The sequence below is a fragment of the Gavialis gangeticus genome, unplaced genomic scaffold (genome assembly GCF_001723915.1).
Source record: "Gavialis gangeticus isolate Ggan-Ray unplaced genomic scaffold, GavGan_comp1, whole genome shotgun sequence".
NCBI lineage: Eukaryota > Metazoa > Chordata > Crocodylia > Gavialidae > Gavialis > Gavialis gangeticus.
The window spans coordinates 880643-907722 of record NW_017728955.1 but is presented as its reverse complement, the minus strand read 5'-3'; the positions used below and the strand labels follow the sequence as shown (position 1 = coordinate 907722).

Sequence of the window (27080 nt, the reverse complement as noted above, 5' to 3'; positions counted from 1 at the left end):
CCCCGCCACAGCAATCAGTGCGCTTGCCCCACCACCACTGGTTCCGCCTACAAAGAGCTCCCTGGGCAGATCTGGCCTGAGGCAGAAGGTGAGTTTGACACCCCTAAACTAGGCAATGCAGGAGCACAGATCAGCCCTCAACAGGTAACATCTGTCAAAGCGTGCGGGTTACCTCCTTCCTGGTACAACTGGACTCACTCAAATCCAGTTTTAAAGACACCCTGCTATCTCTCAGCCACCAACTGCATCTAAATACTGAGCTGTTTGATCAAAATGCCTTCTCTAAAATTAACATAGTTTCATTCATAGCTCTGTTTAGCCTTGAGCCTACCAGCAAGAATGGCTGGAATAAGCCCTTCTCCCCTGCAAAACAGAGCCTACTCAGAATATCAAGTGTCCAACTAAACTAAAAAGGGAGAAGGCAGCAGCTAGTCAATTGTCTGGCTCAAAAAGGGAGGCTTGAGGCCAAGCAAACACTGACATGAGAGGCAACACCAACACTGGAACTTTTGCACACTAAGTATGATTGGAGGCCTCCTGCCAGCTAAACAAATTTAATAATGACACCACAACACTCAGTTTGGTAACTAAGAGAAATAAGGCAGCTTCGCAGCATCTCAAAGAACCCTGAGGGGCCATGATCAATCATACACCATCAGGTGGCTAGGGTCTTAATGAAAAGGCCTGGAGCTGATCCTATGTTCAAAGAATGCTGAAAGAACCACTAAGGCAGAATAAAGTAACCTGCACAAATCCCATGGAGAAAATTTCAACCTGGTTAGCATATTTGTTATATAATAATATAAAAAATGCTGCATAATTGCCTTTGGTCATGACACACTACAGTCAAGAGGCCTCCCATAGTGCTTGGATTTGTCTGACTAAACTGACACTTGCAAATGTGTTCAAACTCCAGTTCTTCAGATAATGTTTTAATGCTATGCACCCCAAAGGCTCTGCTTCTGGAGGTTATCATCAGGCTTCCTTAAAGCCATCCCATGGAGCAGATAAAAGCATTCTAAAATGGATCAGCGTACATGGGGGATGAAACCAGGAGAAAGAAAAGTTCTCAAGTTTGTGTGCAAGTAATAGAAGATGACATGGCCACCCACAGAAACCTTGAAGAGACTATCCCAGATTATAATTAGCAGTACCAACAGCTTTAGTGCATGGTTACCAAATGCCACAGCATCCTCTGAACACATTTGCTTTGATCGCTTAAATAAATGACTGCAATTAAACAGTTACAAAAGATAATAGCAGTAACAATGACACTTCTAGAAGGCCTCCAGGAAGCCAGCACGTGAAACTTAACCACAAACACTGCAGCCCTTTGAAAACAGAAAACTCAACAGCCGCCTGCAAGCAAACGTTTCCGGAAGTACCGAATTAAAAAAACACAAACCGCTGTCCATATCAACAGTTAATTCAGCTCTCTGCAGGTTTTTAAAATCCCAAAAGCCACAATAACGTGCATCTTCATCTCAAGCTGGGGGCCACAGCAGAAGCATTCACATTGTGACCCCATCAGGTAATACCTGTGAATTCTGCTAATGCTCCAAACCATGATTTTGATTTTTGATTTCAAGCTTAAAGTGCTCCATTCCAAGCTAAATTCAGAGTGGGCGGAAAGGACCTGAGGAAGATGCATCTAATAAAGAGCATAAATAACCATGCAATTAAAGAAGAGGGAAAGAAGGATACTATTAAAAAAAAATCAACTTCCTTTTAGGCGCTATGGCAGGTACTATATTATTAACCTTGAAGGTTGCCTGATGTGCAAAGATGTATATACAACAGCATGACAGGCCTGCCCTGCACCACCAACTCACACCTTGGATGGTAAGAACTGGCCCCAGGTGTGATGGTAAGTTGAGTCTACTATGACTGATGATGATGAGTTTCTTTTGTACTGGCTTCTGATGCAGTTGCCAAAAGCCTGCTGGTTGCTATAGAATCTGCAGCAATGGGCTGTACCATGCAAACAATCTGGGTCCCCTGAAACTCAGGTGAGAGCCAACTCTTCCATGTATAAAATCATTTAACTTACTGGCGCTCAATCTTTTGGCCCCATTGGGCAGATGAGTGGAGCAGGGCTGGTCTGCGGGCTGGATCAAGCTCTGCACACCAGGATCTGGCCTTGCACCACCCCCCTCCCTGCTCTGAATGCTGGGAGCAGGCTCTAAGGTCTGGCACTGCCCCCTCATGTCAGGACTGGTTTTTGATACTGCCCCCTCCCACACCAGTGCACCAGGATTGGGTCCTGGGGGGCCTGGCACTGAGATTGATCCTAGGGCACCTGGCTCTGCCCCCTTCTGCCGCAGCACACTAAGTTTGGGTTGCAGGGTCACAGCACTGCCCCCTCCCAGCCCACCACACTGGGATTGGGCCCTGGAGCTCTACTGCTTCTGCCTGGCTCTGCGTGCTGGGAGGGGATGCCAGATCCAGTGTGCAGGACCTGGGGCTCCCCATAGGTCTGAAAATTTGACAGTGGGGGAACAGTACTGTTGTTCTGCCACCAGCAAATTTCCAGTCCCATTGGGAGCCTTGGGGGCCAAGGGCCGAGCACTCTTGGTTTCACTAACACAGCACAAGATTAAGACAGGTCTACCTCGGCAACTTCTGCCAGCACAGCTAGCTGCTCAGCAGGGATGCCATCTCCAGCCAACACAGCTGTGCTGGTACAAAACGGGAGCGCGTCAGTTAGCTGGGTTAGTCTGAAGTCACAGTGCAAGGCAGAGTACATGTGCACCTTATACACTAACCAAAACGTGTGCGTGCATGTGCACGCATGCAGGGTAGATTTGCACCTTATACTTATAAACTAACCAAAGTTGTGTGTGCGTAGGGTAGATGTGCACCTTATACACTACGCACAGTGTGTGCGTAGGGTAGATGTGCACCTTATACACTACCCACAGTGTGTGCGTAGCTGTGTGTGTCTACCAACACAGGCGGGCCAGGGTCTCTGGGTCAATCCGGTGTCTTTCATCAGACCAGCGAAACCGTTGTCACGAAGATGTCTGCAAGCCTCCAGGCACAGAGGCCCTTCCTCGGGCCTAGGGAGTCTTTGCCTGACGAAGGGTGCTTGTACCCAAAAGCTCGCAAAGATCTTTTCCCCCAACTATTTCATAGACCCTGGCCTACCTGTGTATTACACCCCCCACCAGCACCTCCCGCCGGGTCCGCGTGCCCCGGCCCATGAAGCTCGCGCTGTTTCTATAGTCTCTGCCAGTCCGCAGCCGCGCTGCAGGTCGGGACGGGGGGTGACCCCTGCAGCCCCGCGCCGGTGGGTCCCCTCGAGCGGCGCTCGGGCGCCCGGGGGGGAGAAGGCAAGTGAGGACCGGGATGTCTCGAGGGATCATCGCGGACACGTTGCGCGCCCTCCCCCCACAGCCTGGGCCGCACCCGACGCCTCCGGGGCGGCCGGAGCCCCCCACACGGAGCGGGGAGCCGGTCCACGCCGCACCTTGTCCAGCAGCCCGTTCCGGCCTCCCCTCGCCGCCATCTTGCCTCCTCCTCCCGCCGCGCGCCGGCACGGCCGACCTGTCAGGCGCCGATTGGCTCCCGCCCTTCACTGGTTGGGCACGGGACCGGAAGCCCCCTCCTTGCCCGCCCCCTCCTCGCGGGGCATGCCGGGAGCCGGCGTTCGGAGCGCGGCGGTTGCCATGGAGACGGCGCGAGCGCAGGTGAGTATTGTCGCATCGCGCCCTGATAATGTTCTGTGAAATGATGCGGGGCCACATCGTGGGCTTGACACGTGCCTTTGCTGTTGAATGGAGGCGTCGTTTAGTAGCTCCGTTCAGAGCAATGGCTGGCAGCTCCGGCCTTTTGCCGAGTAGCACTGAACAGCGGCAGAGCATCATGTTGTGTCCAAGCACCACCACGTTTTGAGTTCATTGAAGGAGGCCGACTGCAGACTTCAGATCACACCCTGGCCTACACCACAGTCCCCTTGTTAAAGTATAGTGACCTGGAGTCATATGGGGAGGGGAAGGAGAAGGGCTTTGTTTGCGGAGCTTGGAGTACACGCAGCTTCTGCTCAGTCTGTGAAGTCTTGGCTGAGGTGCAAACACCTCGGCAACTTATTCAGCGCCTTATTGTTGGTTGAAGTGGTCAGTGTGAAAATGGCGGTACCATGTGGCTTGATCAGGCTTCAGTGGAAGGGGGTAGGGAGAAAAGGGACACGAATTAAAAGACGGAAACGATGTGAGTCACGTTCTGCGTTGAGTGAATCATGAACAGCCTGCTATTTTGAAGGCAGATTTACTGTCTGAATCTTGGCACCCCCATTTGAACACGTTGGCCCCATTCTCTCTATCACAGTTTACACAGCATCATTCAACGTCTGTTCAGTGATCTGGTCCAGTAGTATTGGCTGCCAGGGAAAGTTTTAATTGCAGGTGTAACTTATTTGTACCCTGATCTTTTAGTAACTTTGCAGATGACTACAAGATGATGGCAACAGGACTATGCAAATTGGACAATGGAAGCAGTTACGCAACCAACTGCTTCCCTGCCAGGAGCATCTTGCGGACAAACAAAGAAGGTAACATTGCTTTGACAGCAGCTAACGTGCAGCCACGCAGCAGAAGGAAGGCCTGTCGGATTTCAGGCTTGTGACTGTTAAAAGCTTGGGGCTGGATCCTGAGCTTGTATAAATCAGCAGAGTACCATTATTTTCACTGAAGCCCTGTTGATTTACACTAGCAAAGGGTTTGATCCTTTAGCTTTTCCTTTTGGTGTCTTTTCATCACCCATTTGATTGATATATGCTTCAAGAGCTGAACAGCATTCAAGCTAGGAACTCCAGATGGCTGTTTCAGTTTGCATGCAAGAATTCTTGCTTTTGCATTCATTTAATATTGGAAAAATCACTGGCTCAAGTTCAGCCTTGGTTTAAGTTGTTGCAGTTCCCATTGACTCTTGTGGGAACTGTGCCTCTTTACTCCTGGGCTGAATTTGATTCAGTGTGAAAAAATCAAAACAAAGTAACGGAGGGTGACTCCATTTTAAGTGTCAGTGTGTAAAAGCATTATTTTTCACCGGCTTGTTTTATACAAGGCCACACAGTGCTGTACAAGTAACTTCTTTCAGTATTTGAACCCAGCTCTTGAGAATTGGTCTAGCATTATGTGAACACAGCTAATTAAGGCTGTGTCTAAACTAGAGAACTGAACTACCAGTAACTGAACAGATGGGAAGTACCTGTGGTGCACTGTGGCCGCACTGATCATGTGCTTCTCCTTTATGTTTTGGCTTGTATGTGCATTTGTTCTAGAGTGCCATCTCAGCAGCATTTTCCTTTGCTTGGCTTTAAAACAGTTCCCAGCACAGCTTCATGAAGTAGTCGGAGGCTAGATGTACACCTTGCTGGAGTCGTTTGACCCCAGTACTCGTTCCTGCCGTGGCAGGGGGTTGGACTCGATGCTCTGCTCAGGTCCCTTCTGACCCTACTAACTATGAAACTAGTGGCCCACCAATTTCAAAAAGCCTTTTAGAAACCCATAGGAAACTGAGGAAAAATCAGGTTGTGTTCTGGTGAGATGCCTTAAGTTTCTGGAAAGTGGTGCTATTCCCAAGTCTTTTTTTCCAGCTGGAGGCCAGGAAGAGCATGCAGCTTTTGTTTCCTGCTTAGCCGGAAGGGTTTCTGCTGCCTCTCTGGAAGAGTAGTTATGAGACAGCTATGTGGAAATAGTATGGATTTCTGGAAGCATGGTGGAGTTTCTCAGGAACCTATTTGACTTTTTTTTCTCCTCCCAAAAAGCCTTTTGAAATTTTCTGTGGGCTGTTGCTTCAGAAAACCGTGCTTATCATTGTTCGTTATCAAATGAGCAGTTTGGCCACAACGGTAATGGACAGTGTCAGTTTATACGCAGGGCAAACCTGCTGGAAGCAGGGCAGTTTGTTACCATATTGTACCACTGGTACTTACTTGAATGCTAGTTTGTATGTTCACTTGCTAATGGCTGAGTTCTGTGCATACATAAAATCGCGGAGTCAAAATTCCTACTCAGCCTGGATCTGTGCCTCTCATTGCTAAGGCTGTATTTTAGGGGTACCTATTAGCTCATAGCTTGTAAATTCTTTGGGGTTGGGACCTTGTCTTCATTTCTGTCTAGAAAGGGTGAATTTTGTTTTACAAACAGAATAGAAAACTGCATTGTTTTCACTATAGCTTAGGTCTGTGACTTTCAACGATTTTAGATTCAAGGCATCCCTTGTTAGACTTGAAGCACCCCTTGGAAAATGCCAGCTCTTATGTTTCACTTGCTTTTTGACTGTAACAAAACAATACAATAGTTCTTCTATTGCAAAGAACTCATGAATCCCACAGTGAGTCAGAATGGTTTTGACAATGTGGATTCCTGTTTGAAATATCTGGGTTTATTTTGTGAATCATGTGAAGGGGTTTGTACACCTAACACTGCTAATTTTGAGTGGCACCCTTAACAGGATCTCACAGCATCCTAGGGTGCTGCAGTTGGGACAAGGAACAAGACAGAGCAAGACAGGAACAAGACAGAAAGTAAACTCTCTTGTTCTGTGTGTAGACAGAGCCAACCACAATAAGGTTCTAGTCCATGGCTTGCACCTTTAAAAGTTATTCATATGCCAACAAGCATCATCAGAATCTGTAAAATAAAGGAGCACATTCTGAAACCCTGTTTAAATGTCTCTGAAAATGTTCCAGTGCTTCCCTGGATACACTGTGAATAGTTGTATAATCCACCATTTTAATGCTCATTCCAGCAGGAGTCACAGCATGATGAGAGAGTGGGAAAGGAGCTTTAGAATAGCAGCCAGGGAACAGCGTGTGTTCCTTACAGTTGCTTTTTGCTTTGTTTTATGTTCTTTTTTCCCTGGGGTTGATTTGCATGAGAGTCAACACTTATGAAATACTTAGAAATCATTAAAAAAAATCCAGGATTGACATTTAAAAAGCAGTAGAATTACTCTGCTTCACATCTCCAGTCACAGCCTGGCTATTTCTGTCTTTAGTGATATGGTCGCTAATTATTTTCTTTGTACGGCATTTATAAATGGGTAATTTGACCATGTTTATATCAGAGCAATTGATGAAGTGCTGAATGGGCAGTCGGTGCTCTATAAAAGGCATATTCTGAAGTTTCTTGGCCACGTTGAGATCTGTTCTAATTGTGCACGTTCTTAACTCAGGGGCTGGTCACTGGCTGGTGGCACATAAATCTAGTCAGGAGAAAAGAGTGGTAAAAGTGGCTTCACTGTATATATCAGCACTCCAACCCTGTATAGCTGTAGAAGAGGTCACTGAGGAGAACGTCCTGGATGGGCCATTTCTGGTGAGTGTAAACCATTTCCGCCGAGTTGTGCCTCAGTGACTCAAGATATGATTAGTATTGCAGGTAAAAATAATATATTTGACTGGCACTTCTGAAATCTGGTATTTCCTATTACAGTTGCCCTCACTTCACCCTCTCCACTCTGTTATTGTGAGTCACTTGTGCTACAGAGAGGCTAACATCTACTAGTTCTAAAATCTTGAAGGATGTTGTGATCAGAAAGCTTCAGTAACTCAGTGCAACCTTACTCAATGGAACAGCTTGTGTCTGCTTTTGATCTTGCACTGGTTTTATTAATGTTACAAGTATTACATGAGGCCAGAAGCATCTGTCTTGCTATTCAGTCATAGTTTAGGCATTAAAACCATTTCATCCTTCATCCTCATTTTCCCTGAGGTTTGCTTGTTATGTTGGTGAACTGCCAACTATCACATTGCTTCTCTAGGCTGGATAGTGTTACCCCTTTGGTTTGTTCTCCCAGATGAAGCTTCATGGTGTGAAGACACCTTCAGATCTGTGTTCTGTGAATATAAGCAACAAAAACCTGGCATTGGTGAGTATGAGATGCTCTCCAAAATGAACGTAGAAAACCTCATGAAATCTTGAGAGATATTCACCAAGCTGGCCTTTGCAGGTTGGTGTTGTAGGCAAAAAATGTGTGAGAACATGGACCCTTCTTCCCCTGCAACCATTCACTGGCTTGTATCACCTGAACCTGTTCAGCCTCCACAGGAGAAGGCTGAGGGTGGATCTAGTGGCCATTTAGAAACTAGTCAGAGGGGACCAGCAGGCACTGGGGGAGTCCCTGTTCCCCTGAGCACTACTAGGAGTGACAAGAAATAACGGTCACAAGCTGGTAGAGGGTAGATTCAGACTAGACATCAGGAGGTGCTACTTCACTGTCAGGGCGGCTAGGATCTGGAACCAGCTTCCAAGAGAAGTGGTGCTGGCTCCTACCCTGGGGGTCTTTAAGAGGAGGCTGGATGAACACCTGCCTGGGGTCATTTGACCCCAGTACTTTTTCCTGCCATGGCAGGGGGTCAGACCTAATGATCTGCTCAGGTCCCTTCCAAGCCAACCAACAATGAAACTATGGATTTAGTTGATCTCTTGCCTATTAACAGATATGACCCTCTCACCCAAGCTTAGTGGTGCTTTCAACTTTTCAACTGTCCTAGCTAACAGGGAAAGGTTAAGATCCAGGTACAGCTTTCCTGTGGGATGGTAACTGGTCCACTTGACAGGGAGAAGGCTCACAGAAGTGCTGATTGTCCTCCAGTGCTTTCCTGTAATTCTCCCTGCATGCACAGGGAAAGAATCATAGAGTGGCACAAGAAATCATGGGATATGGCCCCTAGTGAGAACATGCAGGAGTTCAACAGGAGGCGTCGTTTGACCCCAGTAATCTTTCCTGCCATGGTAGGGGGTCGGACTAGATGATCTACTCAGGTCCCTTCCGACCCTAGAAACTATGAAACACTAGGGAGGACACATGAAGCAGGATAAGGATTTGCAGCATGGTTGCTTACAGCTGAGCTAGGCAAGTACACACGCTCAGATATGGATATAAATCACTCACCGTGAAGATGCACGTGAAAGAGCTTGTTTTCCATTTCTGTAACTCAGCAGAGCTGGGTATGACTTTTGGAAGACACTGCAATATAGATGTTGCAAGAGTTAAAAAAAGACTCATTGATTTCAAACCAGGCTGGTTGTTTTCCTTTGTACTTTCTCAGGTCAAAGATGATGACTTTGAGCAGTTTGACTCCGTTGCTTATGTCAACGCTACAGAAAATCTCTTGACGTTAGGTAAGGAATAATGTTGTTGGAATGGAGATGTGTCCCAGAAATGTGGGAGCAGAGATAAGCTTGTCTCAGCATGTGGCTAGAGCCTTAATTAGGCTTTAAAAAAACCCTGTACATGTAGCACTTCTGTGCAAAAGAATTTCTCCCCACCCATTCTAGTAGATTCCCTTGCAGCAGTTCTTATAATGATAACACTTAGCTCTTATATGATTGTTTTCATCAGTAAATCTCAAAACCTTTTCCAAAGGAAGTCAGTATCATTATCCCATATAACAGGAGGGGAAACAGGCACAGAGCAGGGAAGTGACTTGTCAAAGGTCATGTAACAAGTCAGTGGGGGAGCTAGGAACAGGACAGAGTCTCCTGAGTACAACTCCAGTGCACTCTGCTCCATTAATAAGTAGAAACCTAAAAAATTGTTCAGCAGAGATCAAGGAATTTTAATGGGTCCTTCTGAAGAGAATTATATTTGGCCCTGCTATAGTGTAGAGATTGTGTTAAGGTTTAGCTTGTATTTTCCTACAAACACATCCAGGAATAATATCAAGAGTATCCAGGGTGATTAAGGTCAGCACATTTTTGAGGGAGAGATGCTTCAAGCTTCAGGGCTTCAGCCAATCACTAGTTCTTGCTAATCAAAATGAGAGCTACAATGGGAGGCAAATTACTACAGCTGCTTATCTGGGTCTGTCTTCTTCCTCTGAAGCAGTGGGTACTGACGACTGCCAGAGAAATCCTACCAGTGGCGCTGGACAGGACACGGGGCACTGGGTTAGGTGGAGTGTGGGTTTGATTGACTCTGACAAGTTCTATATTTTATTGTACCTGTCTGAGGCTTCCTACCTTTACAGTGAAACAAGCATAAGAGAGCATGCTCTGCTCCCGTGTATCCCACTTGTTTCTAAAAGAAAAGCCTTGTGACACTGGAATTGAATGGTTAGACAAGGCAAACTTAATGAAACCCTTTCCAGGTTGCTTTGTTTGAGACAGGATATTCAGTCTCAGTCTCTTATCCTTGTTTCTATTTCTTTGTGCCTTTTTAACATGAAAGTCCTGGTGTGTCTGTCATGGAAATTAGCAGGCCAAGGTCTCTGCATGTAGATTGATGCCAAGCTTAATTTAACTGCTTCGTGTTGCATCTCAGTGGGATCATTTTAATAGTTGGACTCTCTAAGCCACTCCTTCCTTCAAAATTGACACAACAGCACCTCCCTCTAGGAAGCCAGTCTTCATTTTTAAAAGTTGGCATTTTCAAAGGAAAAGCTTTACCCCTCGACCAAGCATTGGAAATAGTTGCCTTGTTCCTTCCCCTCTCAGGGAAACATGGTCCCACTCTTGGTACTTTACCCTCATGTACTGTCACAGCCAGATGTGAGTTACGCTTTTAAAGTGACTGATTTCTCATGTGAATATTGTCTCTTTTATTAATATAGAGGCATTCCGTAAATTTCCAGGATTACGGGAGCTGGAACTTTCCTTGAACGGACTGAGGCATCTGAAAATCCAGGCTGGGGAATTTCTGACCTTGGAGGTAAGATTGGGAGAAGGGGGGATCTCTAACTTTCTAGCCCCACATTCAGGGTACAGTTGGGGTGGTCACAGCAATGTGTATCTATGTACCATTTGTTGTGCACATTATTTAATGGAGAATGTAGAGGGGTTGGAGCGGATGACCCTTGAAATCTCTTCCAACTCTGCACTGTGCAGTCACTTACAAACAGGCTGTGGGGTCCTTGGTTTTAAACACATGGCGACAGCGTGACCCAGCCCACCTGCAATGGCCACAGCTGATTGGGGCATGGTGCACAGTCAGGACACCTGGCCAAGCAGCCCACTTGCTGCATGGTGTTGCTTGATGTTCTCCCCTCTAGGTCTCAACTATCCTGTGTGTAAAATGGGGTTGACTTGAATGCCTCATGCACTTCCCTGGAGACATGCTTTGAGGCACTGGAATTCCTCAGGCAAAGGCGCAGCTATTGTGGTTCTAGGTGTTGGTCATCCTCAGTCCTTGTGCCCCCTGCAGCCCTGCCAGAGAGAGAGAGGTGTCTTTTCAGACCCTATAAGGCACATTACAGCCCCAGCAGCATCACCCCTGGGTTTAATCACTGACTATGTTTTGGGAAACAAAATACCCATTTGGACTGGAAGACCAAGAGGCAAGAACCAAGCCCAAGAATTTCTCCTCAGCAGGGTCAGCATTGGGCCCATCACACTCATGCCTGGGCAAGAGCAAAGCCCTTACAGACATAGAGGATCCTGTTTTAAAGACCCCAAGTGACCAAGAATCCAGCATGTCACCTGGATATGGGAAATTTCAGCTTTCTCTCTCCCCTCCACAGCTGTTATCTCTGGGCTCTGCTGGGTGAAGCAATCTCTTTACCTCCTGTACCTCTTCCCACTTTAGTGTAGGAGGTTCTTTGGGGAAGTGGGTCTGAGGTCCTCTTTACACCAGCTAACTCAGCAGCCTTAGAGCTTTGCACTTTCACTTGCCCATCCAGGGAGTGAGTTGCTCAGCTGGGTCAGACAGGACGATGGGCCAAGCTTCAGTGACATGCATTTTGGACAACAGAATTTTCAAGGTCCTTTTGGCCAGAGCTGTGCCCCATCCTTCCATCTGCTACAGCCTTGCTAGCAGAAATACAATTTTAGATCAGTGGCTCAGTGTGATTTTGGACCATAAGGTTCTTTGTGTAGATGGAGCCCATCATTGTCAAGTATTCCCCCATTAAAACTCCATTCTCCTCAGTGCCCTGTTCTGGCTCTATCACACTCCATGGTACACCTTCCATGAACGAACAACAAGAATACTATGTTGTCATAGCTGCTGAATATTTTATTGCTGAAAAATGAAGTTTTATCCTACAATCAATTTTTTTTTTAGGGAAAGTATAATTTTCAATGTTATAGACATATTTTGTTTTTTAAATCAAATCACATATCTTCCAGACCAAGTGTGATGATTATGATGAGGGAAAGAAACAACTCTCTTCACAGGGCTTAGCAATAAAGGATATCAGCAGAGTCCAAACTAAGTATTTGTTCTGCATTAAATCAGGACTTTCTCTTTCTCGTGGTCTCTAGTTACTGGACCTGTCTTACAATAATTTGTCTCCTGAGGATGTTCGAGCATTGGGAGTTTTGTCTCAACTCAAGGTTCTTCACCTGACAGCCAACGGACTTCAATCTCTCCCTTCCGACTTGGTAGTCTCAGAGGAGTAAGTCCTGAAAAAAAGACAAGCTTTAAGCATTAGTGGCTTGACCTGAGTAAAGTCAGGCCATTATATGAACTAACACTACTGTCCTATTTGAGAGACATGCTGCTGGGGTTAAGGGGATGATTGTGTGGCAGGTAATGTTGCTAATCTGATAGAGACCCATTTTCATGGCTGGCTGGCAGGGGATTTAACCTCTCCTGACAGCAATTACCTCTTGAAAATGGCAATCCTTTATTTTTTTTTATCAGTGAATAACCTCACAGTAGCTGATACCTAGCAGAGGGAGTGAGACCCATGGAGAGGGAATGTCCAGTTTGTTAGCTCCACAAACACACAGGTTGGCTGTGGCAACTGTAGTGCAAGGAGAGCTGTGGAGATTGCAGACTCTGTCAGCTCCAAGATCTGCTGGGAGTAGGGGAGAGCCTGGTCAGACCAGAGATCTTTCTTCTTGTCCTGTGGGTCATTTGAGGGGGAGATGACATAGCCCTCCTACCTAGATAAGGTGCTGAGTATGGAAAAGCCCCCCAGCTGTCATCACATGAGGCATCCCCATTAACTCCAGTCTCATCCCTTTCACCCCAGGGGCGTCTGAGGTCAGGGAATGGGTGCAAGCTTGTGGGTAGCTTGAACAGAGGCTGCGCAGGCCCCACTGGCTCATTGGAGCCATAGCAGCTTCAGTGTCTGAAGCCCAAGTAATCAGAGGATAAATCTGCAGAACCAAGGGGTTGGGTTAAAGGAGCCAATGCAGGGGGGTGCTTTCATGTAACTGGTGGTGATGATCTTGAGTCTGTCCTGCAAACCCGTTGTTCACATGAGTACACTTCCGTCATGTCAGTACTACCCTTGAAATCAGTGGGGTTCCCACCTGAGGTACGGGGACTCGTATCAGCTTGGCCAGACTGGATCCTTTCTGGGCCCAAACCTAAAGGCTTGACTGTCAAGGGTATTGAGTGCCCTCAGCTCCCATTGATCCTGGTGGCATCCTGGGAGTGAAGGGTGATCAGGATTGGGCCTTTGATGCTTGCTCAGACAAACTCCCCCTGAAATCAGTTAACCTGACTGCCTCATATGGGACTTTTGCTGGAGCAAGGACTTTATGCTCAACCCTGCTTCCTGTGAAAGCAAAACCCCTTTTGTCATCTCAAGGAACAGGATCTGCTCCTTCAGGACTGGTGCCTGCTGTCAGAGGGCTTCCAGGATGGCTGGCAGGTGCCACGGCTTTAGTCTGTCACTGTTATAAGTGCCACAGTAAAAATAGCATAACACATTGCGTCATGGCTACAGTATATAGTATAGTTCTGCTTATTGATTGTTAATAAAGACTTAGTGCAGTAGTGCTCAACCTTTTTGCCTGGTGCCTGGTCTGTCCATGGGCCAGACCTGGCTGGTGTTTTGGCGCCTGGGGCAGGCATGGCGGAGCCCCTCCAGCTGGGTGGGGGTAGGGGGTGGGCAGCAGTCCAGCCTCAATCTGGCACCATTGGAGAAAGAGGCTTGCCCTTGCCCCAGCCCAACCCTATAGAGTGGGAGGGGGTAAGGCTTGGCCCCAGCCCAGCCATGTAGAGACAAGGGGACATGTCTCAGTTGTGACCTACCATGCAGGGCTTGGGGTTTGAGAATTTGGTGGAGGGGAGGGTAGCCGTGTTAATTGCTACTGCTCCCCCACCACGAAATTTACTGATCTGTGGGGAGCCCCTGGCTTAGGTAATAGTAAATAAGGGATTAATAGTTAATAAATGTCATTCAAGGGCTAATTGTTGCGCATTTTATAAGTCCCAACTGGTCTTCCACCAAGAGCACATGTAAGGTAGTTACTTGTTTATAACATGGATTAATCATTAGTTAATGCTCCACATGCCATTTATAAATAGGTTGTTAATACAACACATCACCTCAAATGCCCTGTCAGATTTTTGTATGAAAATGGGAAGAGATCAAGGCTTGTATCACTGGTTGAACTGTATTTTCCCCTCGTGTGACAGCTAGTGGTGTGTTTTCTGCCGGTCTTTGTCAGTGTGAGTTATTAATGAGAGTCCCTTTATATCTGCAGGGGTGGTTCTACTCCACCAAGGTTCCCTTCTCTAGAAATCTTGTTGCTGGATGACAATGATCTTTCTCACCCGAGTGTCTTTGTGAGCCTGGCTAATCTTCGCAGGTAAAGATCCTTCTGCCCACAGCAGATGTGTGATCACTCTTGGCATGCCCCCATCTCTGCCTGCGGCCCCCCCACTGAAAGCTGTACAGAGAGTCAGGGTAACTGCTTGAGGGGATTTTCCTTTCTACTTTGCCCAGTCTTGGGATCTGGGAATCAAAGGGAACCAACAGCACAGTGAAAACCACCAGCTGCCCTAAGACAGATGGGTGTATTTGCTGGTACCCAAGGCTCTGCATGACCTTTGGGGCATAACTGAGGCCATGAGTGAGATTTCCTGTTCTTTGCAGCTGCCTCACAAGGCCCAGCACTTTATTTCAGTCTAGCCAGGTCAGGGAAGCTGTTGGGTAGACCCTATTTGATGAAGCATTTGTATTTGTTATTTCTGTGTCCCGTGTAGTGGGCACTGCATTTCACAGGCAGCTGTACTGAAGAGGGTACAGCACAGTCCCACCCCAGGAGATTCCTGGTGGGGGTTTGTATTGTGAAGGTGCCAGCTGGTGATGTGTTTCATGGATCCAGTGGGATTTCGGAGGACACCCTTGGTAAAATCCTAGTGGGAGCTAGTTGTGGGTGCGCTGTGTAGCTAGGGAAGGGCCAGGCATGAAAATGCCAAAGGGAGTGGTGAGGAGAACCTGGCTGAATACCATTCTGTGCTTTTGATGCTCTTTAAACCACCAGCCCCTGCACAGACACTGACCTGCTCAACATCGTCTGCCATGGGTTGGTATTATCTGTTCCTGCACACAGCTCCCAGTGCCAACATTAGCTTCTGGATCACGTTTCCTCCCAGCAGGTTGGGTGCTAGGAAGATGCCGAGTCTGGCATTTTGTCCTTCCTCAGCTGTCATGGAGCAGAGCTTCCAATGGCCTGTGATCATGAGGAGGGGAGGAACTACACTGAAGCAGGTAGCAGCAGGCAGGAACCCTGGATTTTATACCTGGCTCTTCAGCAAACTTTCTATGTAACCTCAGTCCAGCCAGCCAACCTCTGTGGGCTTCAGTTTGCTGTCTGGAAAATGGGAATAATAACACTTCCCTTCCTCACAGCCTGGCTGCAAGGGTAAAACAGGCAATGGGTTGCTTGTTGCTGTGGAAGGACAGCGAGTGAAAAATCCTTGTACAACTGCTTTTAGGCAAAGCTGAAGAGCATCAAGCCCACTGCCAGCAGGCCTGGTCTGCTAACTCCTGAGCATGGCAGTATCCAAGCTGGTCTGAGGGATGCTGGGCTTTCCTGACTGGTGCTAAGCATCTTCAACTTCCATTGACTTCAGTGGGAGAGAAGGGTCCTGTGCATCTCTTAGGATTGTGATCTACTGTATTTCAGGGATGGACAGCAGCCGCGTGGGTGCTAGGGGAGCTCACAGCTCCATGTGCCTGTGACAGCACTTAAAAGAGGGCAATAATGGTGTGTGTGCAATGGTGAGGTCTCAGGCCTGCCTGTCATTTCTGCCTTTGCTTAGCCTGAAGCAGCTGAATCTGGACAAGAACGGGATTTCGAAGGTCCCGTACCTGCATCAGAAGGGGAATTCCCGGTTCTCCCTCTCCCCTGACGTGGCCAAGATGGGTACCAGAGCAGAGGCAGAGAGCAGGCTCCGGCAGTGGCACAAGCAGAGACAGCGAGGTGGGGCAGATGGACACAAGGAGCCGAAGGAGAAGGGAGGACAACTGGAATACTTTATCTTACAGAACAGCAAGGATCTAGACAGGACAGGTGAACAGCTCTGCTTTGCTTTGCCCCCTCAGGGCCTTCTCCCAGCTCCTGCTGAAATCATTGGCAGGTTTCATGGGGCGGAAAGATCAGACCTTTTCATCCACTGCTGGGCTTCTCTGGAGCTCCTCACTGTGCATCAGTGGGTACAGCTACATGCGACAGGATTCAGACAGCATGTGCTCAGCAGCACTGGAGGAAATTAGGGTTAGGAATTAATTCCCTGGGGGAAGAGTGGGTGAGACCAGCCAAGATCAAAAAAAGCAGCAGGAAAATAGAGCTCCTCCATAGACATAGAGAGTGCTGCGGTGGGACATCAGATGAGATGATTATAAGAAGTACCCCCTCCCCCAACCTTACAACTGAAGTGGGTAAAATCCTGGCCCAAGGAACACAGGTATTCAATACCAAAGTCCCATTGACTTCCTCTTCCTCCAGAGAATGCAATGCATTCAGCAAGCCCGCTAAGTTAAGGGCCAGCTCCTGCTCCTAGCCTCAGTAGATGTGTTGCCATTGAGCCAGGCCTTAGCTGGTACTAACTGGTGTTCTTGTGGGCAGCCTCTGACAAAAGACATCACCTGAAGATCGGGGATGCCTACACCACAGCAATGCTCCAAATCCAGATTCCAGAGGATCTTGCTGTGGCTACTCTCTAGACTTCAGTCTCTAGCTTGGCTGAGAGCAGCTGCTGGGGATGCCCTTAGGCGGCTTCACTGATGCAGTTCCAGGCTGGGAGTGTGCAGATGAAAGTGGGTGGGTGGGTGTGCTTGGGAGTGGCCATGCTGTCCTTGTGCAGCCACTGCAGATGACTCCAGCATGGCCTGTATCCTTCAGATTCCCCTGGGTGTGGTAGCAGCTAAGACAACAGTCAGCTTCATGCAGTTGTACTTCGAACCTGTTTGTTTGTGCTTTGTTGCAGAGGTTATCTTCACTTCAGCCTCTCGAGAGCCACCATCTCTGGTAAGAGCTCCCCTGCTAGTGTACAGCTCAGGGCAGTGATTCTCACCATAGGGCCTGCGAGAGCCTTGTAAGGGTGCCACATGGTGCCACAACATATTAGCACTGTTAGATGTGCAAGCACTTCGACAGGCTCCATAACCCACAGATTTCAAATAGGAATCCATAGTGTCAACACCTGTCTGCCCGCTGTCGGCTTTTGGAGCTCTGCACCATGGCAGAATAACTTTGTTATTTTTCCATAGTCAAAAAACAAGTGAAAGCTGAGAGCTGCCATTTCCAGAGGGGAGCCTTGAGTCTAACGAGCTTGAGGAGCACTGGCTTGGCAGGTATATTGCACAGTTTCCTCTTCCACAGGATTCTCGCTCTGTCAATGTTAGTCTCTTTCTGAATTATTTTTTGCAAGCCCATCAGATAATGCTGAGGCTGATCAGCCTGAATGATTTATGACTAGGACCCACCATTGTCAGAAAGAAGCCTTCTCAAAGGACTTCTCACCTAAACAGTGAACATTTCACCTACATCTGCTGTGGCTTCTTTAAAGGGAGAGCTGTGCAAAATACTGCTCACCCAGGCTTGGAGTCAAAGACGGATGCAAGCTTGCTACCAGCTTTTTCAGCAGAAGGGATGCATCTGCTGTCTAATAGGTCGCTCAGCCAAGTCCCAGCTACATGGTTACATGCAGGGGAAGTCCGGGGTATTTCAGCCCATGCCTGTGCCTTCTTGCCCTAGGGCCAGAATCTAGTTGTAGGAGAAGTTGGGTCTTGTTTCATGCCTGGTACATCTGTCATTTTGGATGGAATGTGCACATTGGTGTCAGACCCCCACTGCATACTACTTGGCTTTTCATAAACTAGCTGCTGCCCTTGCAGCAAGGCCCAGTGGAGGAAGAGGAGACCCCTGGACACCTTTTGCTCCATAGTCCAGTAGTTAGGACACTGACCCAGGGACCTGGAGACTGGGTTCTAGGTCACACTCAGCTAAGAGGGCATTTGAACCTACCTCGCCACTTACTAAGTAAGAACAGTGCCACCCCTGCCAGGCTGGGCTTGACTGAGGGAACCCTTCATGGCTTCCCTTGAAGCTGACCCGCTGGGCAGTCAAGTCACATGGCCAGGTGGTGACCAAGCAGGAGAGAGTTTGGGTGCAGCCTAGTCAGGTGGGTAGTTGCCAGGGAGGGACTCCTGGGCTCCGTCCTTGAGGGCTGCTTGAGCCTTTTATATTGTTGTTGAATAAAAAGCATAAACAGTCAGATCCCAGGGGTAGAAGTGGGCTTGAACCTCTGTAGCAGCATGGGTCCTGGAACCAAGGTTTCCAAATCCTCAACAAGCTCCCAAACCTCTAAGCCATCCTTTGGGTAGATGGAGGCTTCCCTGCTCTACAAGTCCATAAGGCTGTGCCCTTGGGCGATTAGGAGGCTCTGACTCTGATTCCACGTGGTCAGAAACACCCAATTCACGGCTGCAGGGAGAAGTGCAAATGCTGCTTAACACCAAGAGGGCTGTGGGATTTCAGATCCCCATCCTGCAATTCCTGTTGGCCACCCAATGCATCCCCTGCAATATACGTGGGTGTGTGAGATGCCCAACTAGAAGAGACCCCAAAACATTTAACAACTCAGAATTATACTTCAGAGCCTGAAATTTAGGTGAGGCTGCACACACGTGCCTTTCTGATTCCCTGTAACACTTCCTACCCGGTTGTAAGTGTGTTGTAGTGCTCCTGGTTGGCAGTTAGGATCCAGGGTTGCCATTCCCTCACTGTATGACCCTGCATGCATTTTTTTGCCTATCATGTCAGACCTGAGGGCCTCAGCTTAGGCACCAAGATGTGTTTAGGCACTAAAGCAGCACATTTTTTCAGAGGTGTTAACACACAACTCTTTAGTATCACAGGTGCAACACCCCCCCAGCCCACCACTATGCATGTGTGTATGTGCGCACATGTGTGAATATGCATGTGTGTGTGTATATACATACGTATAATAAGAGTAGTTCTGATTCTATCCAGGAGAGGGGAGTGTAACCCACATCTCACATGTTATACAACCAAGCTGGATGTATTTCAGACTGCAAGGCGGTTCCCCGTCCATCATCATGCGACATGTGAAAGGCTCTCACAAGGTGCCCCAGAACTTGGTCCTGCGATGGCACAGGCTTCAAAGAAAGCTGTTTTAAAGTGCATTTTGGTTGCTTTTTAAGTAACACAAAGGAACTATCAGCTGCTACTGAATATCCAGATAGGAAGAGCCAGGCTATATTTCCATGAAGAGCTTTGTACAAAGGTCTCTAAATGTTTTACAAATGTACAGCAATTCTCAGGAAAGAAGTAAGTACAAGCAGTCTCTCCTCTTCTGCTTGCTATGTCATCGAAGTTGCTGGACCATCCAGGAGGTCACACAGTTTTCCCCAACATGACAGTTCCACATCTGCCTTGCCAGCTCTCAGCACCAGGGGAAAAGTGAGTTACACAGACATCAAATGGTCAGGTTCAGTGCCCCATTTACATTGATAAGGCCCATGCTGCTTTCTTAGTTGCTGTTGAGATGTGTCCGACCAGTTCATGACGCGTGCCTGTGTCCAGTTTGTACAAGAAGGTATTCATTGCATGCATAAGCGTTAGAGTTACAGATGAAGACTTTAAATCCTGGAGCCCAAGAGGCGGCCATCAGAGAAAAAGTATCCAGTGGTAGGTTGGTACCCATTTATCCCATCTCATCTTTTAAAGGTAGAGTGGTTAAGTGGCTTGTCCAAGGTCTCACAGTCAGTCAGTGGCAGAGATGGGAATGGAACCCAGGCATTTTGGTCCCTGTTCCTACGTTTTGAGCATTGCGCTCCATCTACTAACTTTGTACATTTTTCTTTAGACTTAATGCCTTGCTGGTGGCTGTTAGGGCGTGTGGGCACTGGAGTGGATTTGATGTTGCCGTGTCCCTATTACCTCCTGGTGTGACATCAGATTTCCCTTTCTCCTGTTCCCCTCTTTTTGGTAGGATGTTTCCGAGAAAGGGAACGACCAGTCATGCCCTGCTGACTCTGAGGCTCTTCCAGCAGCTTCCGTGAACACAATGAACCAAGACTTTGTGCCGCCCTTTCCAGAACTGAGGTCTCTCAGCCTGGCCAACAACAAGGTGATTCAGTCCCTGGGGTGAAAGATTTCCCTTGATCTGCCTTGGTGTAAGGATCAATCTGGCAGGTTGAAGGGACTTTGTGAGAGTGCAGGAAATGAGAGCTGTCATTCCTCTCCTGTGTGCAAGCCCTAGGCTTCCTGGGGAAGCTCTTTGAGAAAATTATCCAGGAGCACATCTGCGAGGGACCAGCAGGGGAGATCATACTTAGGGGCAACCAACACGTGTTCATTCAAGGCAGGACCTGTCAGACCAACCTGGTAGCCTTCTGTGACCATGTCACAAAATCCTTGGATGCAGGTGTCGCGGTGGACGTAGTCTTTCTGGACTTTAGGAAGGCCTTTGGCACTGTCTCGTACCCCATTTTCATTAAGAAATTAGGCTACTGTGGCGTCGATGCCTACACAGTCAGATGTGTCGCCAGCTGGCTGAAGGACCGCACCCAGGGAGTGGTGGTGGACGGGTCATATTCGACTTAGAAGGATGTGGGCAGTGGGGTTTCCCAGGGCTCGGTCCTGGGGCCTGCGCTGTTGAACATCTTCATCAGCAACTTGGACAAGGGGGTGAATAGCACCTTGTTCAAATTTGCAGATGACACTAAGATGTGGGGGGAAGCGGGCACACTAGAAGGGAGGAATAGGCTGCAATCAGACCTAGACAGGTTACAGGGGTGGGCGGAGGAGAACAGGATGGGATTCAGCACTGACAAGTGCAAGGTGATGCACCTGGGGAGGAACAACCAGCACCATACCTTCAGGCTGGAGAACTCCCTTCTCGTCAGTGCAGAGGCAGAAAAGGATCTTGGAGTCATCATTGATGCCAAGATGAACATGGGCCGGCAGGGTGGGAATGCTTTAGGAAGGCCAACCGCACCTTGTCATGCATCCACAGATGCATCTCGAGCAGGGCCAAGGAGGTGATCCTCCCCCTCTATGTGGCACTGGTCAGGCCGCAGCTGGAGTACTGCATCCAGTTCTGGGCACCACACTTCCGGAGGGATGTGGACAACATGGAGAGGGTCCAGAGGAGGCCACTCGCATGGTCAGGGGGCAGCAGGGCAGGCCCTACGAGGAGAGGTGACAGGACCTGAACCTGTTCCGCCTCCACAAGAGAAGGCTGAGGGGGGATCTGGTGGCTGTCTATAAACTGGCCAAGGGGGACCAGGAGGCTGTGGGATAGTCCCCGTTCCCCTGAGCACTACCGGGAGTTACAAGGAATAATGGCCATAAGTTGACTGAGAGTAGATTCAGACTAGACATCAGGAGGTGCTACTTCACTGTCAGGGTGGCTAGGATCTGAAACCAACTTCCAAGGGAAGTGGTGGTGGCTCCTACCCTGGGGGTCTTCAAAAGGAGGCGAGATAATCACCTAGCCGGGGTCGTTTGACCCCAGTACTCTTTCCTGCCATGGCAGGGGGTCGGACTTGATGACCTACTTAGGTCCCTTCCAACCAACTATGAAACTATAGGCATTATTTCTTGGTGGAGATAACTGGTTCTGGCAGAAGTCCTTGATGGGACCTCTCACCCACCCCAAGAGTATGTTATTTACCCTGTGATGCTGACGGGCTTGGAAATCTCAAGTCCCTCATCTCAGACTTGCCTTGTTTCACCTGCACTCTCTGGTGAATCAGTGACTTCCCTCCTGGCCTATGCCATTTGGTTCTTAGGAGCCCCTGTGCCATTGCATTGGTAGTAGCAGGATCAGGCTGCCTGCCTGCCTCTGCCTCAGAAAACCGGGGTGGTAGCCTGGAAACCGCTGCCCCTGCTGCATTCACGTGGCCTACACATATGCCTGCTTTGGCCGTCAGCTGCCAGCGGGTGCAGGACAGAGTGTGCCCAGCACTGCCCTGCCCAGCCTATGCAGCTCAGAAAGCAGTGGGAGGTTTGGCTGTGAGTGCACTGGTATAGAGCAGGCACCTTCTCCCTCCTCCCTGGCCTTGTGCCCACACACGCAGCTCAGATAGCTGCAGTGCTTGCGGGGTCAGGCTGGCTCGCTCCTCGTCCTGTCTCACCTTCAGGCCCAACTGTTGTTGTTTCATGTTATGTCCTGTGATTCCTTCCTTTCAGACAAGGAGATGTGGCTCATGGAGGCTGCACCTCCCAGCATGTGCTGATCCACATTGCCTTGAGCAGCCAGGCTGCAAGAGAGGAGGGTGTCTGCACCCTTCTGTGCTGCCAGAGCTTGCTTGGGTGTGGCACATGATCTCAGTGCCTTGGGGATGCAGCTTATCTCCAGATCCTCTGCATCCTCAGTTGCTGCCTGAGGCGTTTGCACCATCCTGTGCCCAGTCTCTGAGGTCATGTCCCCTATTCAGCACAGCCACTTGGGAGGGGACTGGAGGCAGTTCTGCTGGACAGTGTTTTATCTTGCAGATTGAGAGCGAGGAGGATCTGCTTCCCGCCGTTCTCTTTCCATCTCTGCTGGAGTTGAGCTTCTACGGGAACCCCCTCAGCACTTCCAGGAGCGGTACAGTGTCGGCCGTGCACCCTACAGGGAACTCTCCCATCTCCCTGTATCATCCACTGTCCTTAGTGCCTTAGACTGTATGTCTTCCCTTGTTCTGCACTGATATGGCATCCGGCCCAAAAGGGTCCTGGATGATGGCACTGGGGCAGCGGTGCCCAGCCTTTTCACCCCATGGGCTGGATGGGGAGTGCTGGGTTGGATCCCATCCATAGGCCTGATCTAGCACATTGTGCTGGCCTGGCCAGGGTCTGATCCATCTGCACAGGGCTTAAAAATTTGGCAGTGGGAGAGCAGCAGCAACATTATTTGCCACCACTCCCCTACTGCCAAGTGCCTGGACCCATGGAGAGCTGTGTGGGCCAGGTGACGTAGTTCCTCAGGCCAGATTTGGCCTTCAGGCCGGGAGTTGAGCTTCCTTGTGTTAGGGTGGTGCAAAGAATAACAGGGCTTGATGTTTTGTGAGGAGGGACCCATGCAGGGGAGATGCACTCAGTGCACAAAAGGGTCTGCCCCACACAAATACTCAGTTCCTCACTAGGGCACCAGGGTTCACATTGTGGGTGGCTGTAGGGAAAGGGCGGAGGGTGCGCTGCTCCTCATAGACTAGTTGCATCTGATGGTCCTTCTGCTTTCCCAGACACAGAGACTGTGTCCGTAGCTGCGAGCTGGTGCAAAGGCTGCTGGGATAAGGGACTCCATCCCTAAAACCACGAGCAGAGCTAGTTGCGCTGGTGGGGAGCATGCCTCAACTCTCCTAACGAGCATGGGCTGCTTGGGAGTTTTCACTTCCAGCTCCCCCTGGAGATGGGGCCACTTTATGTAGGAATCTAAGGTCTTGACTTTCTGGAGAGGGAGCCTGTATAGGGTGCTGAGCCTTTGTTATGGCTCTGGGGCTAGGGTCTTCTGGGTTGTCAAAGAGATTCAGGTGCATGACTCTTGATTTTAGAGGCTAATTCCTTTAGGTTCCCACATCCGAAAGCTTGATCCTCTGGGGTCCTGTGCCAGTGACTTGTCAGCCCTCTTGAGAAATGGGGGCAGACCCTTCACTGTCCCCAGTCACCGTAGCTCTGTTGAGATCTGTGGGGTGATGGCAGCTGAGGGTCTCCATGGATGTCAGTGGAGCTGGGCCCCAAGGCTTTTCATAGTCATAAAGAAGTGGGGCTGGAAGGGAGCTCCAGAGGTCACATCTAGTCCAACTCCCTGCCTGAGCCAGGATCAGCCCTATCCAAACCATGCTATACAAATCCACAATCTAATTTCTTAATAAAACTACAGAGTTAACTCTGATGCCACGCAAGACCTCACACTTGAACCTGCCACAGGTAAAGCTGGGAGACCACGGTGCCCAACATCCTGCTGATGTTAATATATGCTTAAGAGATCCCAGGAAAGGCCATGCCGTTTGCTACAGAGGAAGGCAAAACCCTGCACAGCCGGGCTACAAATATAGCATCAGTGTGATCCTGAGTGGTGGGGCAAGACCCTCTAGCCATGAACATCCAGGTTTGAATCTCAGCAGGAGCATCGGCACAGGCCAGTCACAATCTCTAGCCTTGGCTGCAGTCAACACCCAAAGCCCTGAGGAAGGCTTCAAACCACTCACACATGTAGCAGAAAAGGTGGGGGGAGCAGGGTTCCCTCCCAGCCCCATGGGGCAACCAGCAAAGCTCAGAAACCCAGGAAATCCCTGTAGTAGTGCACAGGCATAGGGACACTTAGATGACCCCCGATAAAAAAGCTTTAACTCTTTCTGCACCTAATGGGACCCAGCAGAAAGTGCTGCCCCTGTTTTTACTTCCAGCAGAGTCCTTCCAGCTGGCTTCCACAGAGCCAAGCAGAATTCTGCCTTGCCATGAGAGCTCTGCTCTGGAGAGACCTTGCTTGGGACAATCACTGGGACTGCCATTGCATTGATTAAAGCAACCCCCACGTTTTTGCAGGTGATCCACCTCTGCTGACCAGTTTCCTGCAGTGCAAACTGGGGATAAAACTGATCAGGAGAAAGATTTCCAAACTTGGGAAGCTGCACATCTGTATTCCCCTCAAGGCCAACAGAAAGGTAGGTAGGGCCGAGGCTCCAAGATGCTGTCAGCTCCCATTCAGGGGATGTGAAAAATTGCAGCTGTATGAGTACGGGGTTTTGCCTGCCCTGTGCTAACTTGCACTTGGCTTATCCTGCTGACCAGTCAGCTTGCACGTTCCCTGGCTGCAGGGCATCCCTGGTAGTTCATGCTAATAAACTCAGCTGCAGCTGAGTCAAGTTGTGGCACAGGTCAGTCTGACCTCTAGGCTTGGGGCAAGCTGCGTCTTGACCTGTCAGCTCACACCATTGTGCAATCTGATGTTGACATTGGCTGTGTGCATCATTGCTTGTGTGCTCAGCACTAGCACTGATTCCTGTCCCAGCAGGGCAGAGCAGTCGTGGGAACCTGCCCAGTGTGTGCCATGGCTTTGCAGGTTTCCTCTCCTTCTGTTTCAGATAACATCTCACCTCCCAAAGGTGCCAAAGCAGCTGCTGATGCTAGAAGCCCCACAAGAATCCTCCTGGAAACTGTGCTTGGATACCAAGGGAGCACAACCAGAGAAGTCCAAAGAAGGATCACATAATCTGAGCCTGCCTGACCTACTTCCACCAATTGGATCATCTTCTGTGGAGCAGAACAAGATGCTTCCCTATGAAGCCAAACTGGAGGAGCCTGAAGAAGGTTCCCCCAGCCTGAGCCTGGCAGAGGAGGACTCCATGATCAGATCGTCTTTTGCAGAGGAGAATGAGGCATCCCACAGTGCCGAAACCCTTGGTAGCAACCGGGAGATGCCAGAGACAGAGGACTGGGACTCTGAGGTTGGACCTGAAGGAGCTGAAGAGGATGTTGAGTCATTTTTCATGACTCAGGTGTGTGAGCTTGGGCAGCCAACACTCAACGCCTTTGAGAAGCCTTAAACTACCCCTGACACATGTAGCAAAGAGGGGTGGGGGGCAGCAATCAGCAAATCCCAGAAGCCTGGAAAATGCCTATGGTAGAACATAGGCATGGCTATGCCTATATCATCCCTGACCAGTGGTTGGGGTGTGCTGTGAGGTCAGGATCCTGTATTAGATGATCAAGTTGTGGTATCATAGTACACACCAGCATGGTAGCTGCTTGGACATCTAGGTGTACTTAATGTTAACACTTCCTGAGGTGTTGAGTGCCTTTCGTTAAAGCTGTGGAGCCCCAGTTGATGGAGCTGTAGTTGGTGCAGCAGTTGCTAGGCTTTGGCCTGGGCATCCCAGAGGATGGAAGTGATCACAGATGAATGTGAGAGGAGATCTGCTCCCTTTCTAGGGTTCCTCTTGGCCTGAGGGCATGACCAGAGCCACAGTGAAAAACCTCTGTAAATATTTCCTCTTCCTGTCACAAGGTGGATGGTGCATCTGGTCCTCTTTGGCGACCTGAAACAGAGGAAAGACATGCAAAGAGGAGCAAGCAGGGGAAAGGGAGCAGAGACCAGCACATTCCAGCGAAATACAAAGGTTACGAAGAACTGCTCGATGCCAAAACTGACCCTGGTTTCCTTGAACCAGTCGGTGAGTGAGTAAAGCAGGTGTCTTGCTCTCTCTTGGCCGGGGAGAGCACTCACCACTCTCTCAGAAAGGCTTGGCTCAGGTGGGTCAGATCAGATGGTCACAGCTGTCCCTTCTGACCTCAGTGTCTATGGATTACTCCAACCTGCCTTCAAGCTTTCCAGCAGCCTAGATAGCACACCAGGGCATCTCAGTGTATGCGGGGTGGGGGCAAGGAGGGGTGCTGTGTTCCTATGTAGTCCCCCATGCAGATGATCTGAACAAAGTTGTGTCACTGATGATCCCCTGAAGACCTAAGAGACTTTCCCTTTGCTCAGTTATGTGGTGGGCCCAGGGATCCCACCTCAGGAACACAGCTGGGTATTCGTATCCCTCCGCTGTTTCCACCACGTGAGGCGGGCCAGTAGGGGGCGCTCCTGCGTTGAGCCGCCCACCTCCCTGCGCCCGACCACCTTCCAGGCTCCGAATGCCTCCCTAGGGGTGCCTTATGTCCGGCCGACCCCTCTCCCGGAGCACACTTGCTAGTCTGGGGGTAACGTGCTGCCACCACCCCGAGAGTAGACTGTCTCGGCCCTGTATCCTCGGGGAAACACAGGCCTAATAGTCCTACAGGTACTTGACCCAGTACAGGCACTTGGGGTACTTCCCCAAGTCCGGGGGCAAAAAGGAAAGTCTCCCTTAGTCTGCAGACCTAAGGGGTCTCTTAGGCATAATTTAGACCCACCCCTCAATAAGTCTCCCACACCAGTCAAAAAGGAGA

At 49.3% G+C, this 27080-nt stretch overlaps 2 protein-coding genes across 2 annotated transcripts in view; one reads left to right on the top strand and one right to left on the bottom strand.

Annotated features, from left to right (window-relative positions):
* Positions 1–3568, bottom strand: part of SPCS2 (signal peptidase complex subunit 2) — a 17009-nt gene extending 13441 nt beyond the window's left edge. The window contains exon 1 of the mRNA XM_019515463.1: positions 3470–3568. Within this exon, the coding sequence (XP_019371008.1) occupies positions 3470–3508 (39 nt within the window). The 5' untranslated portion in view covers positions 3509–3568. The remainder of the gene's footprint in view (positions 1–3469) is intronic.
* A 53-nt stretch (positions 3569–3621) lies between these two features.
* XRRA1 (X-ray radiation resistance associated 1) overlaps positions 3622–27080 on the top strand; it is a 28477-nt gene continuing 5018 nt past the window's right edge. Inside the window, exons 1-15 of the mRNA XM_019514279.1 lie at positions 3622–3689; positions 4445–4549; positions 7180–7322; positions 7804–7875; positions 9059–9131; positions 10562–10659; positions 12210–12343; positions 14391–14495; positions 15955–16205; positions 17122–17162; positions 20152–20289; positions 22662–22755; positions 24696–24814; positions 25235–25648; positions 26158–26323. Coding sequence (XP_019369824.1) covers positions 4456–4549; positions 7180–7322; positions 7804–7875; positions 9059–9131; positions 10562–10659; positions 12210–12343; positions 14391–14495; positions 15955–16205; positions 17122–17162; positions 20152–20289; positions 22662–22755; positions 24696–24814; positions 25235–25648; positions 26158–26323 — 1942 coding nt within the window. The 5' untranslated portion in view covers positions 3622–3689; positions 4445–4455. The remainder of the gene's footprint in view (positions 3690–4444; positions 4550–7179; positions 7323–7803; positions 7876–9058; positions 9132–10561; positions 10660–12209; positions 12344–14390; positions 14496–15954; positions 16206–17121; positions 17163–20151; positions 20290–22661; positions 22756–24695; positions 24815–25234; positions 25649–26157; positions 26324–27080) is intronic.